This window comes from Moschus berezovskii, chromosome 10, assembly GCF_049115385.1.
Source record: "Moschus berezovskii isolate FMDL1 chromosome 10, NW_MosBer_1.0, whole genome shotgun sequence".
Lineage (NCBI taxonomy): Eukaryota > Metazoa > Chordata > Mammalia > Artiodactyla > Moschidae > Moschus > Moschus berezovskii.
Window position 1 is genome coordinate 19275987 of NC_142469.1, and position 17549 is coordinate 19293535.

The 17549-nt window shown below is 41.6% G+C and overlaps 1 protein-coding gene across 5 annotated transcripts in view; it reads right to left on the reverse strand.

Annotated features, from left to right (window-relative positions):
* The window catches only part of FILIP1 (filamin A interacting protein 1), a 338049-nt gene that overhangs the window by 65160 nt on the left and 255340 nt on the right, over window positions 1–17549 (reverse strand). For all 5 annotated transcript variants that reach the window (XM_055433257.2, XM_088840542.1, XM_055433255.2 and 2 more), the window contains one exon: window positions 4742–4915. In XM_055433257.2, the coding sequence (XP_055289232.1) occupies window positions 4742–4915 (174 nt within the window). The remainder of the gene's footprint in view (window positions 1–4741; window positions 4916–17549) is intronic.

Consider the following 17549-nt stretch of genomic DNA (forward strand, 5'->3'; position numbering starts at 1 on the left):
TCTACTTTAAATGGGAAGTCTTAAAAGACCAAAGTGTATTTACACAGAAGGAAAATGGATCTAAATGCTCTTAAAGATAAGGCTATAGAAAAGGAGATACTTTAGTCTTTGTTGAATCCCAGTGGGTGACAGAGGAAGAAGAGACTGGAGAGCCTAGAGAAGAGAGCAACGTGACACGTGACACCTGCTCCACCAGAAAGAACAGATGGAACCAGGATCGAGAAACGTTTGAGGAGCACAACTGTAAAACTGCAGAGGTTCTTCATGAGATCACCCGGGGCCCTTCTCTTGCAGACTGCAACAGCTATTCAGACTGGTTACATAAAATGTAGACAGACTTAAGAATTAAAACTTGAGAAGATCAGGGTAGGATATTTGAAACAATTTGGGTGAAGCTCAGCGTGTCAGCTGTCGCAGATGGGCTCTGAGTGAACGTGCACAAGAAACTTGAAGGTGTAGATTTTGAGGGAAAGATGAGAGAAATGAAAGGGCCATTCGGGGCCGGACAGCAGCAGATGTGTCCAAGCACGGGTGTGTCATGGGGAAACTCCTTAGCGGGGATCATCCAACTCAAGAAAGTAAAAGGAGGTAAGATTTGTATTGAACAAGGCTTCCTCTTGGCAGACTCATTACTCCTTGGTTTTGCTTCTCTCATGGAGGGTGACCACACGATGCACAGTGTGGAAGGTAATATTCAGAAAACAAATGTCTGAGTCTGAAAGCATGGGGGGGGGTGTGTGTGTGCTCAGTTGCTCTGTCATGTCTGACTCTTTTGCAGCTCCTTTGACTGTAGCCTGCCAGTCTCCTCTGTCCATGGAATTTTCCAGACAAGAATGGTGAGGTGGATTGCCATCTCCTATGCCAGGGGATCTTCCTGACCCAGGGACTGAACCCACATCTCTTGAATCTCCTGCCTTGGCAGGTGGATTCTTTACCACTAGTGCCCCCTGGGAAGCCTGAAACCATAGCGTAAGTAGAGGCAAAAAAAAAAAAGAAAAAGGAAAAAACTCTACAGTTGCTAAAACAGTGATGGAGGAAGATGGGGACCATTTGAAAAACTCATCAAAATGTTGAGGCCACCACTAACAGTAAAACTCAGCAGGGCCTTCCTACTGGAGAAACGCTGTGACACAAGGAAATACTTTTGTTGTCTTGAGTAGGACAAGTTACTTAAGAATGAGAAAGTTCAAACATGCGAGAGAAGAGAAGTTCTGAGGAATGGTCACCTGGGTAAGGTATGGTTCCCACTCGGCGCCAAGGCAGGCAGGTTTCAGAAAGTCAGCTGGGAGAAGGGGTGCTACCCCCTGAAATAAGGGGGCAGTAAGAAAAACCACTGGTATGAGATGGGTTGCCTAGTTCTGGGCATTGTGAATGAAAAAAGCAAATGATTTTAGAGGTTTTAAACATGCAGGTGGGAAGACCTAGGCATGTAGGATGTCACCACTCAAACATCCCTAAACTTTGAAAAAAAGAGAGATATGTTTCAAGTGTCACTCACTGAGGGCAAGGATAGTACCTGCAAACAGATTCCATACCCCACCCAAGGTTCGCCATGTCCCACAATTATTAAGCTCCTGATGGTTGCAGACTCCATCTGATGGGGACAGCTTCCCCCACGCTGACTGGCATCCTGTTGGAGCTAAAGATCTTTTCTATCCACCCTCCTTTCCTCAGACATCCCCAAAATCTCTGCTTCAGTTTTGGTAAGAGTAACATGAGTCTGCATTTGCTGAGTTCTGAGGTCAAGAAATATCCTTCTTCTTGAGATAAATTGACCTTGGAGCTAGGGCTTTCCTTGCATTTTTAGTAATTTATGAATGTGAGATTGATACTATGGTAACTGCACGTGTCCTAATAATCTTTAGCCTCTTTGAGTAAACAGAATAAAGGACTTCAGGATGTATTAATTCATCTTTGAAAATGCCTCAGATTAAGATCCTTCTGGCTAAGGCTAAGCAGAATAAGAATTTGGGAAGGAAAGAAACTGAAAGCTTAGTTTCTTTGAAATTTTGCTTAAGAATTAAGAACTTTGATATATTAGAATTTAATGTACAAGGAAGTTCCAGGGGATTTAATATTTGCTGTTTAATTTCTCCCCAGATACATGGCAAGAGGGGGGTGGTCTACCATATTGGGTTCACTGCTTAACCTTTAGTGGATTCTGTTGGATCACCTAGTTGGGCCTAATTCGGTATGAAAAGTAGAATGAGCAGTGGTTTTTGGCTTGAGGTACAGCATGACTTCTGGGCTTCCCAGGTGGCCCTAGCGGTAAAGAATCCACCTGCTAATGCAGGAGACATAAGAGACACGGGTTCGATCCCTGGGTTGGGAAGGTCCCTTTGAGGAGGGCATGGCAACCCTCTCCAATATTCTTGCCTGGAGAATCCCATGGACAGAAGAACATGATGGGTTACGATCCATAGGTTCACAAAGAGTCAGACAAGACTGAATTAACACGAATGCACGCGTATACAGCATGACTTCTAGGAACAAGAGCTAGACTATCTGCTCATAGTCCCAGGAGGTAATGGAACAGTGACATATGAGATTCTTGCATCATGAACTTGGAAGCAACTCCCTTGCTCCTGAGTAGCAAGAACTTGATTATAAAGCCCAAAGGGTTAAGAAACCAAAAATCTATAAATGGTAGAAGGGAATCTTTTCTCCTTGCAGCATCCTGTTTCTCTCGTTTTGCCAGTGTTCGGAAAAGTAGCTTCTGTTTCTCCCTCTTCCTCATCATTCACTCCTCCCCAGGGAAGAACAATGCTTCAGACTGTTGAGGGGGGAAGGAACCAAGAAGCATCATCATGTGGGCGGGAGGCAGTGATTCTGGGTGTGTGTGCTCTGAAGACCTAGCTCTCCCCTTAGGGGTCACTCCAAGCTCTAACTTGGGAGAAAAGAATTAAGATGCCCAAATGATACTCTTCAATCCAGGTGGTTACAATAACGATATAAAACTGACCTTTTGCCCTGTGTCTTTTCCGCCTCACCTCCCTCCAAGTTGGGAACTGATAAAGAGTGTGAGCAATTATCACCCTCAGCTCTCAGCAAATACCGATATTTATTGAGTAGCTAGTACGTTCCAGAAACTATGTTCAAAGTTTTCCAGTCATTGCTTCATTTAGTCCTCGCAAGTCTATGAGACGTGCACGTGACACAGAACCCCAAAGCTTAAAGAGCTGAAGTGACCTGCCCAAGCCACAGGCAGCTAACCACTGTGGATTATCTCGGATGTGAAATTGGATGCAGCCAGTTGACTCTATCCTATCATAATATGCATGGTGCTAAGTCGCTTCAGGCATGTCTGACTCTTTGTGACCCTATCAACTACAGCCTGCCAGGCTCCTCTGCCCATGGGCTCCAGGCAGGAATAGGGAGTGGGTTGCCATGCCCTCCTCCAGGGGATCTTCCCAGGGATCGAACACACGTCTCTTATGTCTCCTGCATTGGCAGGTGGGTTCTTTACATCTAGCGCCACCTGGGAAGCCCATCCTATCATAGAATTATCTCTTATTGCTTAAAGAAAAGATGAGAACAGAGCTCCAGTTCATCCTTGTTACAGAAATTAGAAAATTGTGGAGTCGTCAATCTGTTGTGAATACTTTCTAAAGCAGATCTTTCTGAGATCTGTCAAACTGAGTTGCTGCAAAGGCTTGTCTTAAGTTAAATGACAACAACTTGCTTCATACTTTAATTTCTGTGTTCATTATTCATTTATAATACTAATTTCACATCTATGATTTTTTTAACATGAATTCCAAAGGGCAAGTATGGCTAGATCCATCAACTGGTTCCCTGATTCTGCATCCAAATTCAACTTTGATGTGAGAGTATTTTTAACATGTACTATTATGTACATGTATTTTAACATGTACTATTATGAGTAATTTTTAACATGTAATTTTTACTGTTATGAGTAATTTTTAACATGTACTATTATGAGTAATTAACAGCAATAGTTTCTAATACAATCTTGTATAAAAATGATTAAATATTGTCCTATTAGATTCCCTGCTCTAAACCTTCCATTGGGATTTTGCCTCAACTTTTATGTTTTAGCCACTCACATGAGACCATTTTAATTATGACCAAGTCTTTTATAAGATATAAAAACTAAGTGGCTTTATAACCATAAATATCAGTAATAAAAGTCAATTTAGTTTTAGGCTACCAGTTTGAAAATAATCTGAAAATGCAATGCTAAAACCCATAAGCACCTCAAATTTTTACACAAATCACCTGTTAGAGAAATAAAGAATAAAAAACTGAAGAGCAGGTAACTAGCATAACCACATGAGAAATATATTTTGGGCTTTAAGTATATTTAAGAAAATACTTCTGCAATTCTTATCGGTGAACTGTATCCACAATAATTCATGAATTATTGAATTATACTTTAATTCTAGATTGAAAGTGAAAGTTGTTAGTCACTCAGTCTTGTCCAACTCTTTGTAACCCCATGGAATATAACCCACCAGACTCCTCTGTCCATGGTATTCTCCAGGCCAGAATACTGGAATGGTTTGCCGTTCCCTTCTGCAGGGGATCTTCCCGACCCAGATATCGAACCCAGGTATCCTGCATTGCAGGCAGATTCTTTACCATCTGAGCCACCAGGGAATAGGGCATCTTAAATAAATGTTTGCCTTTGAAAGGAAATGTTGAAGTGTGTCAAACGGAAGGATGCGGAGACCTCCCTCTGAGGCTGCCTGCTCGGGGACTTGTCAGGGTAAGTTTTTACCTCTGAGATGGGTTTCTCATACACATCTTCTCCTATGGACTTCTCCTGGGCCAGGATGGCGTCTCGGTGCAGGACCCGAAGCACTTTCTCTGGCTCCGCAGACCCGTAATGAGCCTCCAGAACCTCAGGCTTAGTTTTCTCCGTCTTCAGCATGTGGATCACATCCTCCCTGGCCTGTGATGGAAAGCACAGCAAGGTCAGACGGTTGACAACATGTATCCTTTGCTGGGCTCACAAAATCAACACGGAGTTTATTGAATACATCCCATGTCTCGTCACGGTTATTGGCAAATCCACTGGGTGCTTTTTGTTCTTTTTTTTTTTTTTAACCAAAAGCAGATTGGCAAGCAGACACTCTGCTTCAGGTTGCTAGGAAGCAGGCAAGCAGAGAAAAGGGTTTGTGCTAATATTAACTACATAAAAATTGCTGTAAGTAGCAATGATTCTGAGAAGGAGGAGGACTGCTCCTGGGGGTACTTAGCCCATTTCAGTGCTCATGAGGTCAACGACGATGTAAAGTTTTCTATTTATGCCCTCAATGTAATACTCAAATCTGGCTTAAAATAAAACCTTCCTCTCTCCCCTTCTGGTTCTTACTGCATATGTAATTAACAAAAACAGCCTTTATTAGTGATTTCCTGTTTCCCATCAAATGATTCATCTTGCACAGTAACACATGGTTAGCAGTTCATGTGATGCTGGGCGGGGCTTCTCAATTTAATGTATTCCCACTTGAAGGTGAAAAAACTTTTTAAAAATAATACCAAAAGCATTTTGTTTTGGGATGGAAAAGACTCTGAGGCTGGGAGGGATTGGGGGCAGGAGGAGAAGGGGACAACAGAGAATGAGATGGCTGGATGGCATCACCGACTCGATGGACGTGAGTTTGAGTGAACTCTGGGAGTTGGTGATGGACAGGGAGGCCTGGCGTGCTGTGATTCATGGGGTCTCAAAGAGTCGGACACGACTGAGCGACTGAACTGAACTGAACTGAATAGTCGATTAACAGTGTTGTAGTTTCAGGTGAACAGCAAAGAGACTCAGCCATACATAATCATGTGTATGAAATTTAACTCCTGTGATATCCAGACTGCCAGTCAGAGGAGTCAGGTTGGTGGAATTGGAGTTGTTCTTTTTTTTTTTTAGCAAAACTTTAGTGTCTTGTTCATGCTCTTGAGAAAACCACATGATTATAGGCTTTCAGTCCCATTGACTATGGTCTGAACATAATACAAATATATCTGAATATATTTCCTACTGATGAGGACTGGTGAACTTTGTAGCTATGATGGAACTGACATATACTAAATGTACTCCCATTTGGTTGTATACTTGTTTTTCCAGTAAAGGTGATGGGTACAGAGTACCCTGACTTCATCCCAGCTTTTACCAAAGAACAAACTGGAAGCAACAGAATTTCAGTGACAGTGGAGGAGATTTTTTTCCCCTGTATTATGCTAATGGTGGGTTTTAAATCATAAACCTGGCTCATTATTACAGCATTCTAAAGAAAGGAGCTAACTCTTAGCTCTGAGAAAGGACCCCTAGTATAAAGTTTGTCTTTCTTGAGGTTTCTTACTGTTACTGCTTTTTCGTAGTCTCTGAATTCATCTAATTCCAAATGGCCCAAGATGAGTTTATTACGGAAACGTCAATGGACTGGAATTTGCAGATTTCCCCATGTTGTTTCTGCCACATACACATGTGCTCTTTCAAGACAAAAATGGAAAATATTAATTTTGAAGAAACCAGTGGTTTCGGATTAGTGAGAAAGTGTAAGTCAGAAAACAGTTTAATGGAAAGGCATTGTGTTTCCGTGCAGGGCAAAAGGACAAAGCACAGACACAGCGTCAGGCTAGCTATACAGCATTTTTTGCAAATTACAAAGAGGTGCCTGCTTCTTCCAGGAGTCACAGCTCAGAGTCAGGGTGCAGCCTGCCTAGCGTGCAAAGTGGACTCCTATGGTCCCTTCACCAGGCACCCCTGTGCAAGGCGCAGCTCCACATCTGTGTATGGTGATCGTGTCCTGAAGGAGTCCAAGGTATGTCCATTGTTATCAGACAGTGTAAACAAAGAGCTTTACAACTGTAAATAGGTAGGTATTTTAGTTTAAAAGTTTAAGCTATCTGGTTTAAAAATATGTAAATATTATTGGTATCTTTCTTTTTAACCAAATCTTTCGAATTCTCTTAGAAGAAAACAACTGATGTGAAACACCCATTTCTTCTCTCCCTAAAAAATATGCTTATGCTTGAACTGTATTGATTGTGATATACTACATATACCACACATTTCATTCTGAGTTCAGTTACCCTAGACACCAGTTACCAAAGAAAAAGAGGTTATGGGTATGTAACACTGTGTATTATATATTTAGAATCACATTATTCATCAGGAACTAAAAGCTTTTTAATTGCTGTAATAATAATCATGGAAGGAATATACATGTTGCCTATAAATCATGCTATCTAAAATGGTTTAATATGGTAAATCAGTCATTCATAATTCACTGATGAAACAGTGGTATCTTTCATCAGTGAAATAATGAAGATGTGATCACAATAAATATTTTTTATTACTTTAAACATGATTCAATAATTGCATCACGATTCAATTAAATAAAACCACTTTACATCTCTGCTTTGAGAGTCTTGTTAATTTTGTAGAAAGGAATTAAATTCAAAGTGTGAGAAAGTTCCTGTTGTTGAACATTACTATTTTCATATGGAAGTTTTACCACGAGCAAGCAGTTAAAGTCTTAGGGTTCTGGGAAGCTGTTAAGTAAACCTCTGTATTTAAAGATGTAAAACAACCCAGAGAGAGAAATACTTTGAAGAGGGTTTAAGAAAGGAGAGAAAAGGAGATCAGAGGAAGAAGAGACAATGAAAATGTTTAGCTGACTTAGCCGTGATGATGGAGAATGAATAGGAGATCAGGGTATAGAAACAGACATGGAGGGATCCCATCCTCTCTTCCATCCTACACGGTCACCCTTCCCGCCAAGGGAGGCATACAGAGTCCAAGAACAAAGATGTCCCTGCTGAATTAAAACCACACTCCAGGGAACATGGGGTTGTCTCAGCTGGCTGCATAAGGAGCTGATCCAAAACATTTGAGGGCAGCAGAGAGCCGCTCTGCAAAGCCCAAGGCCAACAGGTGAATGTGTGATTCATTCACAAAGTGAAGGGCGGGTCTCTGGACTTTGGGGCTTCCCCAGTGGCTTAGCCATAAAGAATCCACCTGCAAGTCAGGAGCTGCAGGAGGTGTGAGTTCGATCCCTGGGTCAGAAAGATCCCTGGATGACGGCATGGCAGCCCACTCCAGTATTCTTGCCTGGAGAATCCCATGGACAGAGGAGCCTGGTGAGTCCTTTAGGTTGCAAAGAACTGGACATAACTGAAGCGGCTTAGCGTGCACACACGCTCTGGACTTTGCTGTCAAAGTAGGCAGGGAGGCAACAGAATACGACACAGGAGAGGTGGAGCCCACACAGGTGACATAGTTCAAAAGAGGGCTGAATCCAGTCATCCCTTCAATAAATATCTGTGCACATGCAGTACTGGAGACATAATTGCACTCTGAGGCATTGAAATCTAGAGGGAAACCACAAAGACAATTGAAAGGCATTTACATTTATAACATGGTAAGCCTTAGATGGAGGAAATATCAGAGACTAAGAACTTAAGAAGAATATTTATGACTTGAAATCTGAGCTGAGAGGAGGCTTCCTGGAGAAAGTGACATGAAATCTTACATGAGTACTTCAGCTGGAGAAAGAGGGGTGGAGCTAGGGTAAGACTGTTCTTGGCCAAGGGAAGCCTGTGGGCAAAGGTCAAACTGAATAGATTTAGATGCCTGCACTGGGGCCACAGGAGGCTAGAGTGATAAACAAGGGACAACTCATGAAAAGCCTGTAAACCAGACAGTGAGTGTGCATTTTATGATGGAATAGCAAGAAACCTTGGACTTTCTTTTTGTTTGTTTTATATGTGCCAGGTCACACCGGAACCTAGCATTCTTTTGTTTGTTTGTTTTGGCTAAGCTGGGTCTTCCTTGCTGTACCCAGGCTTTCTCTAGTCTCAGTGAGACTAGTCTAGAAACTAGACTACGGGGACTACTCTCTAGCTGTGGTGCGTGGGCTTCTCACTCTGGTGGCTTCTTTTGTTGCAGAACACAGACTCTAGGTGCATGGGCTTCAGTAGTTTCCGTATACAGGCTCAGTAATTGAGGCTCGCGTGCTCTGGAGAGTGGGCTCAGTGGTTATGGCACATGGGCTTAGTTGCTCCTCATCATGTGGAATCTTCCCAGAGCAGGGATTGAACCCATGTCCCCTGCATTGGCAGGCAGATTCTTATCCACTGGACCACCAGGAAAGTCTGAGCCTTGGGATATCTAAGCAACAGAATTGTGACATGGTCAGATTGGTGTGGTAGAAAGATCATTCACTGTGTTAAAAATGCACAAATTCTGAATCACCATGTCTAATGGTACAATCCAGGAACTGTGATTAAAGCAGAGCTGCACTTTGAAATCACTGTGTATGTATTCTCGATCATGTTCAACTCTGTGACCCCCGTGGACTAGAGCCCGCCAGAGTCCTCACTGTGTGCGTGAGTGCTGGGTTGCTTAAGTCATGCCCAACTCTTTGCGACACTATGGACTGTAGCCTGCCAGGCTCCTCTTTCCCAGGGATTATCCAGGAAAGACTATGGGAGTGGGTTGCCATGCCCTTCTTCAGGGGATCTTCCCAACCCAGGGAATCGAACCTAAGTCTCTTTACATCTCCTGCATTGGCAGACAGCTTCTTTACTACTAGCCCCACCTGGAAAGACCAGGCTCCTCACTACTTTAGGCCAATTCAACACCAAAAGCACTTAAAGTATCTGCTATGTTAGTTCAAGGCCCCCAGCAGGACCATCTGATTCCCAAGGACATGCTTGCCCCAGAGGTTTCTCCTGTTCTCATTGGGTCTTCAATCCCACTGATCTTCACCAAGGAATCGTGGTCACTTCAGACCACCAATATAAAGCAGGAGAGTTGCAGGGAACTGGTGAAAGTATTTGCTACCTCTGTGCAAGTGAGGGTGACAAACTCTCTCATTTTGCCTGGGACTAAGAAGAACAAAATCCCACAAAGCTGGACTGTGGCAAATCGGGACAGTCCCAGGCAAACTGGGATGAGTTGGTTATCCAAGGGCAGACAGGGAGTGGACAAGAGACTGGATATTCCAAAATGTTCCTACATCTTACAGGGCAGCCATGATGGACTTATCAAGAACTTAATTTCACTGACAGTGTTTCCAAAACTTAACTTTCCTTAAAGGCAAAATTCCATTGTTGATGACTATGCCTGGTGACAACTTTAACTATGTTTTAAACTTGTGGGATTTTTTTAATCTTTGGGAAAATCCATAATGAATAAGAGACAATATTTAGTATTTATGCCCATGTGACAAAGCCATTCCACACTTCTAAATGAGTACATGTCTAACTCTGGGAGGATGGGGAATCAAGATGAGCCATTGAACTTCAAATTCAACACGGTGCCTCTTCTTGAAGCTCTCAGATTAGTTAAAGACTTGGGGTGGGTGGTAAGTAGTTTAAAACTCTTTCAGAACATTGATACAATATTAATATTGACTTGAATGTTTAGGGCAAAACAGAAGACTTAGAAAATATCTGCTTGAGGTGAACAGCTTGGGACAGCTTCTTAGATGGTGCCACCATGATCCCCAGCCTGACTGTCTACTTACTTAAGTTGAGAGGGAACACAGCCAGGTGGGAAGTTTGAGATGCCTGCACCTAACTGCTGACATTGCACACCTCAGACAAGCCATTCCCTGCTAATAGCAGTTGACCTTGAATGGGGGATATATTTTGAGGACAGAATAAATTTATCCTATGCTTTGGAAGAACCAGAATGTCACAGCTTTTTTAAAACTATCACTTTTTCATATATTTAATTAGCTACCTAAATATGAATATGAATATCACTGCAATGAGCTAAGGGACCCTAGGAAAGATGGTCCAGGAAGATTAACATATACCCATTCTGTAAATACTTTCCCATTCTGGGCACTCAACTCAATGTTCTGTATCTATTTAAATAAGGTAATTTATTAGTTTACTTGGTCTACTTGTTTCCGAGGCTGTGAGCTGCTTTGAGGTCAGGGACTATGTCTACAATGTCTACTAAAAGAGTGCCTACCCGCATGATAGCAACTCAGTAAATATTTGTTAAAAGAAAGAAAATTAAAATTAATTGATGTGAAGTCAGAGAGGCATAAACTGACACTGAAAACTTCAGAACAACCTTAACTAGCCTTGTTTAAAAGATCTAAACAATTACATTTTTCAACTTCTGCTCTTCCATCTGACATTCTTGTCTACAGTTTAGGAGTCACTTTCTTCTTCTGAAGTTTATTCCAAAAAGAAAATATGTAAACTGAATAAGGAAAAACAGTGCATTCCACCAGAATGTTACTACAGGAAACAAACTATCTTTAAATCTCATACAAATTGAATTATACTGTTCTCTCTAGTTAGGTAAAATGGAATATTATAAACATATTGGAAGAATAAAAGCTATGTAATTTATGATAGTATTAGCTATCACTATAGAAATTAGTGATTTTTTTTCCTTTTTTTCCCCCATTTTTTCCCATTTTTTTCCCTCCTCAATGTTAGAAAGCAAAGGTAACATAATTAGTGCCACAACAACACACAAGGAGAAGATTCAGACGTGGTTAAAGGGCCTTCAGGACTAAAAATGTGTCTTTAAGTTTTTCCTAGAAATTTCTCTCTATAACTCTATGGTTAATAGTAGCCTAAAAGTCTCTATACAGCTTGTTCATTAAAGATCACTTCTTTGTAGCACTTCAGCTGAACTATCAAAAAAAAAAAAAAAGCTTTTATTAAAATATCACTCAAGATGGAGGGGACATATGTATACCTATGGCTGATCCATGTTGATGTATGACAGAAACCAACACAATATTCTGATTATCCTTCAATTAAAAATGAATACATTAAGAAAAAAGAAATATCACAGCAGAACTTCCCTGGTAATCCAGTGGTTAAGAATCCATTTGCCAATTTAGGAGACACGGGTTCAAACCCTGGTCCAGTAAGATTCCATGTGCCTCAGGGCAATGAAGCCTGTGTGCCGTAACTACTGAGCATGCTGTGGAGCCTGAGCCCCACAATAAGAGAAGCCTGCACACCACATCAGGGTAGCCCCTGCTCACCACAACTAGAAAAAGCCCATGCACAGCAACAAAGGTCCAGTGCAGCCAAAACTAAATAATAAAATTATGTTTTAAAATCATAAGCAGATGCTATTTTCATATTAAAACTTGCTTTTATTAATACCATGATAGCTTGAATTTTTTAAAAGGAAAATTCCTCAAAATCCCAATGATTGTTTTTTGCAGAAATAAAATAATCCATTCTAAAGTGCATATGGAATTTCAAGAGACAACAAATATCCAAGGGACAGCCAAAGAGCCAGTCTCGAAAAAGAACAAAATTCAGGTTTCATATTTTCTAATTTCTAAACTTACTACAAAACTACAGCAATCAAAACATTATGATACTGGCATAAATACAGACATTTATACCGGTAGAACAGAATAGAGATCCCAGAAATAAAACCTTGTATACATAGTTACATGATTTTCAGCAAGAATGTCAAGGCCTTCAATGGAAAAAGGATAGTCTTTTCAACAAATGGGGCTGGGAAAACTGGATATCCAGAATGAAGATGGACCTTTACCTTATACAAAAATTAACTCAAATCAAAAACCTGAATGGAGAGCTAAAACTCCTAGAAGAAAACATAGGGGAAAAACATAATGATATTGGATCTGGCAATGATTTCTTGGATATGACACCAAAAGCACAAGCAATAAAATAAAAAATAGATAAATTGAACTGTATCAAAATTTAAAACTTCTGTGTATCAAAGAACAGAATCGACAGACAGAAAAGCCACCCACAGAATTGGAGAAATTATTTGCATATCATATGTTTTATAAAGAATTAATATCCAGAATATATAAAGAATTGCTATAAGTCAACAACAACAAAAACTGACTTTACAATGGGCAAAGGACCTAAATAGACATTAACTTTTTAAATTTTATTGAAGTATAGTTGAGGTACAATATAAGTTACAGGTATAAAATATAGTGATTCACAATTTTTTAAGGTTATACTCCATTTATAGCTATATAAAATATTGGCTATATTCCCTATATTGTACAGTGTAGCCTTGTAGTTTATACCTAATAGTTTGCCCATTTTAACCCCATGCCCTTATATTACCCCACTACCCTTCCCTTCCCGCAATGGTAACCACTAGTTTGTTCTATATAGATGTGAATCTGCTGCTTGTTTGTTATGGTTATATTCACTAGTTTGTTGTATTTTTTTGATTCCACATATAAGTGATATAATACAATATTTTTGTCATTCTCTGCCTGACTTCTTTCAGTAGCATAATGCCCTTCAGTTCCATCCATGGTGTTACAAATGGCAAAATTTAGGGGTTTTTTTATGGCTCTGTGTGTGTGTGTGTGTAGGCTCAGTCATGTCCAACTCTTTGCAACCCTATGGACTATAGCCAGTCAGGCTCCTCTGTCCATGGAATTTTCCAGGCAAGAATAGTGAGTGGATTGCTATTTCCTACTCCAGGAGATCTTCCCAATCCTGGAGTTGAACCCAAGTCTCTTTATATCTCCTGCATTGGCAGGCAGATTCTTCACCACTGCGCCACCTGGGAAGCCCTTTGCCACATCTACCTAAGTGTTGATGGACAGTTAGGTTGCTTCCATATCTTGGAAATCATAAATAATGCTGCTGTGAATGTTGGGGTGCATGTATCTTTTTGAATTAGCTTTTTTTTTTTTCAGATATACACATGGGGTCGCAAAAGAGTCAGACATCATTTAGCAACTAGTTAACAACAACAAAAACCTAAACAGGTATTTCTAAGGTAGATAGGAAAAGGAGTACGTCAAGGCTGTATATTGTCACCCTGCTTATTTAACTTATATGCAGAGTACATCATGAGGAATGCTGGGCTGGAAGAAGCACAAGCTGGAATCAAGATTGCCGGGAGAAATATCAATAACCTCAGATATGCAGATGATACCACCCTTATGGCAGAAAGTGAAGAGGAACTAAAAAGCCTCTTGATGAAAGTGAAAGAGGAGAGTGAAAAGGTTGGCTTAAAGCTCACCATTCAGAAAACAAAGATCGTGTCATCTGGTCCCATCACTTCATGGGAAATAAATGGGGAAACAGTGGAAACAGTGTCAGACTTTATTTTTTTGGGCTCCAAAATCACTGCAAATGCTGATTGCAGCCATGAAATTAGAAGACGCTTACTCCTTGGAAGGAAAGTTATGACCAACCTAGATAGCATATAAAAAGCAGAGACATTATTTTGCCAACAAAGGTCCGTCTAGTCAGGGCTATGGTTTTTCCCGTGGTCATGTATGGATGTGAGAGTTGGACTGTGAAGAAAGCTGATCGCCGAAGAACTGATGCTTTTGAACTGTGGTGCTGGAGAAGACTCTTGAGAGTCCCTTGGACTGCAAGGAGATCCAACCAGTCCATTCTAAAGGAGATCAATCCTGGGTGTTCATTGGAAGGACTGATGCTAAAGCTGAAACTGCAATACTTTGGCCACCTCATGTGACGAGTTGACTCACTGGAAAAGACTCTGATGCTGGAAGGGATTGGGGGCAGGAGGAGATGGGGATGATAGAGAATGAGATGGCTGGATGGCATCACTGACTCAGTGGACATGAGTTTGAGTGACCTCCGGGAGTTGGTGATGGACAGGGAGGCCTGGCATGCTGTGATTCATGGGGTCACAAAGAGTCAGACATGATTGAGTGACTGAACTAAACTGAAGGTAGACAAATGGCCAGCAAGAACATGAAAGGACACTCAATAGTGCTTATCATTATAGAAGTCAAAACCACAGTGAGATACCACTTCACACCTATTTGGATGGCTAGCAGCAAAAACAGTAACAAGTATCAACAAGGGTATAGAGAAATTGGAATCCTTGTACACTGTAAAATGATTTAGGTACAATGGAAAACAGTATGGCAGTTTTTTAAAAATTGCAAATAAATTATTGTATTATCCAGTAATTCCACTTCTGGGCATATATCCCACAGAATTGAAAGCAGGAACACTTACATTTATAGTAGCATTATTCACAATAGCCAAAAGGTGGAAACAACCCAACTATTCATTGACAGATGAATGGATAAACAATGTGGTCAGTCAGTCAGCCAGTTCAGTCGCTCAGTCATGTCCAACTCTTTGCAACCCCACGGACTGCAGCACAGCAGGCCTCCCTGTCCATCACCAACTCCCAGAGTTTACTCAGACTCGTGTCCATTGAGTTGGTAATGCCATCCAACCATCTCATCCTCTGTCATCCCCTTCTCCTCCTGCCTTCAATCTTTCCCAGCATCAGGGTCTTCTTCAATGAGTCAGTTCTTCGAATCAGGTGGCCAGGGTATTGGAGTTTCAGCTTCTGCATCAGTCCTTCCAATGAACATCCAGGATTGATCTCCTTTAGGATGGACTGGTTGGATCTCCTTGCTGTCCAAGGGACTCTCAAGAATCTTCTCCAACACCACAGTTCAAAAGCATCAATTCTTTGGCGATCAGCTTTCTTTATAGTCCACTCTTACATCCACTCATAACCACTGGAGAAACCATAGCTTCGACTAGATGGACCTTTATTGGCAAAGTAATATCTCTGCTTTTTAATATGCTGTCTAGGTCGGTCATAACAACATGTGTATGTGGTATATACATACAAAGGCTTTCCTGGTGGCTCAAACGGTAAAGAATCTGCCTGTGAGGCAAGAGACCCAGGTTCAATAAAGAAGATCCCCTGGAGAAGGGCATGGCAACTCACTCCAGTATTCTTGTCTGGAGAATCCCATGGACAGAGGAACCTGGTGGGCTACAGTCCAGAGGGTCACAAAGAGTCAGACATGATTGAGTGACAAACACACACACATATACATAATGCAATGTTACTCATTCTTTTTTAAAAAGGAAATTCTGACACATGCTCCAACATGGATGAACCTTGAAGACATTATGCCAAATGAAATAAGCCAGTCACAAAAGGACAAATACTATATGATTCCATTTATATAAGGTACTTCAGTTCAGTTCAGTCGTTCAGTCGTGTCGGACTCCTTGCGACCCCATGAATCACAGCATGCCAGGCCTCCCTGTCCATCACCAAGTCCTGGAGTTCACTCAAACTCATGTCCATTGAGTCAGTGATGCCATCCAGCCATCTCATTCTCTGTCGTCCCCTTGTCCTCCTGCCCCCAATCCCTCCCAGCATCAGAGTCTTTTCCAGTGAGTCAACTCTTCGCATGAGGTGGCCAAAGTATTGGAGCTTTTAGAAAAGTCAAAAAAGTCTCTGTTTCATAGAGACAGAAAGTGGACTAGTGGTTGGCAGGGGCAGGGGGGAAGGAGGATAGCCAGTGGTTGTTCAATGGGAATAGAGTTCCAGGTTTGGAAGATGAGAAGCTTTCTGCAGATGGATGGATGGTGGTGATAACACACAAGGTGAATGCATTTAATGCTGATGAACGGTACACTTAAAAATGGTTACAATGATAAATTTTATATTATGTATATTTTGCCACAGTTTTTAAAAAATTAGAAGTTCTACTTTATCCCCCAAAAAATGCAAATAAGAAAATACAAATTACCCTCAATCCTTTATCTAGAGAATACATTTTTTAATAAAAAGGTAAAATTCCATGTAATAAATTGTAAAAGTACAGTCATATTTTCCTTGTGGTTACTTAGCTGAACATCACAGACATCCATGGATTTAAACATTTTCATGACTTGTGTGGTTTTTTTTTTTTCTTTTTTACCCACATTGGGGTATTAATAGCAAGACAGCTGCTATGTCCCAGATTAGAAATTAGATAAGGCCACAGGTTCCCCCATGCGGTACTGTGATTCTGTAGTGTATAATTTCTTAAATTCTGAAAGCCTGCAGGCTCTTGGTACTGTGCTAATAAAGACCCTGGGCAGAGACCGTAAACGGCCCACCCCTATATGTAATCAGGACCCGCAGACAGGGTCCAGCTTACTGTGAGCCGGTTGAGAAGCTGAATTCCATAAAACCTGGGCGAAGTGGTTACTAAGGCACAACTACATGGTTGTTTTCTCACGGTGGTTATTTATCCAGCTCCATGAATTTAACCCTCTCAACAGAAGCCAGCCAGAGGAGACCCAAGACTGACAGAGCATCTGTGGCAGACCCAACACCCGGCGTCTCTCTGCAGGCCCCTCTGGTCCAGCGCTGCTATGTATTTATGTAAATTTTGCTCACCTCCCCACTTCACCCTATGATTGTCTTGTCCACAGATGGTCTCTCCAAGAATTTCTCAAGCTTGAGTGAAATCCCTCTATGTAATCTTGTCTGGAGACTTGACTGGCAGGGCTATTTGCATGAGGGACCGAAGCTCTTCCTGGGAAAGAGCTCGTCCAGGGGGGAGGAAGGGCGCCATTTTGGTGGAAGGACAATGGGGCAGGGTCAGAGGGCAAGGGTCGGTCTGAGTGCAGCCCAGCGCCTGTCACTCCAGCGCACCCCCCAGCTCAGCCCCCTCGACCGACTCCTGGGGCCCAGGGTGAAGGACTGCCATGAAGGAACCCAGTAAGACCTAGAGGAAGGTACATCAGAATGCAGCCGTAAGCGGGAAAGGTGGGAAGGGGTAGCCCCTCTCTGTCTGTCGGGCATC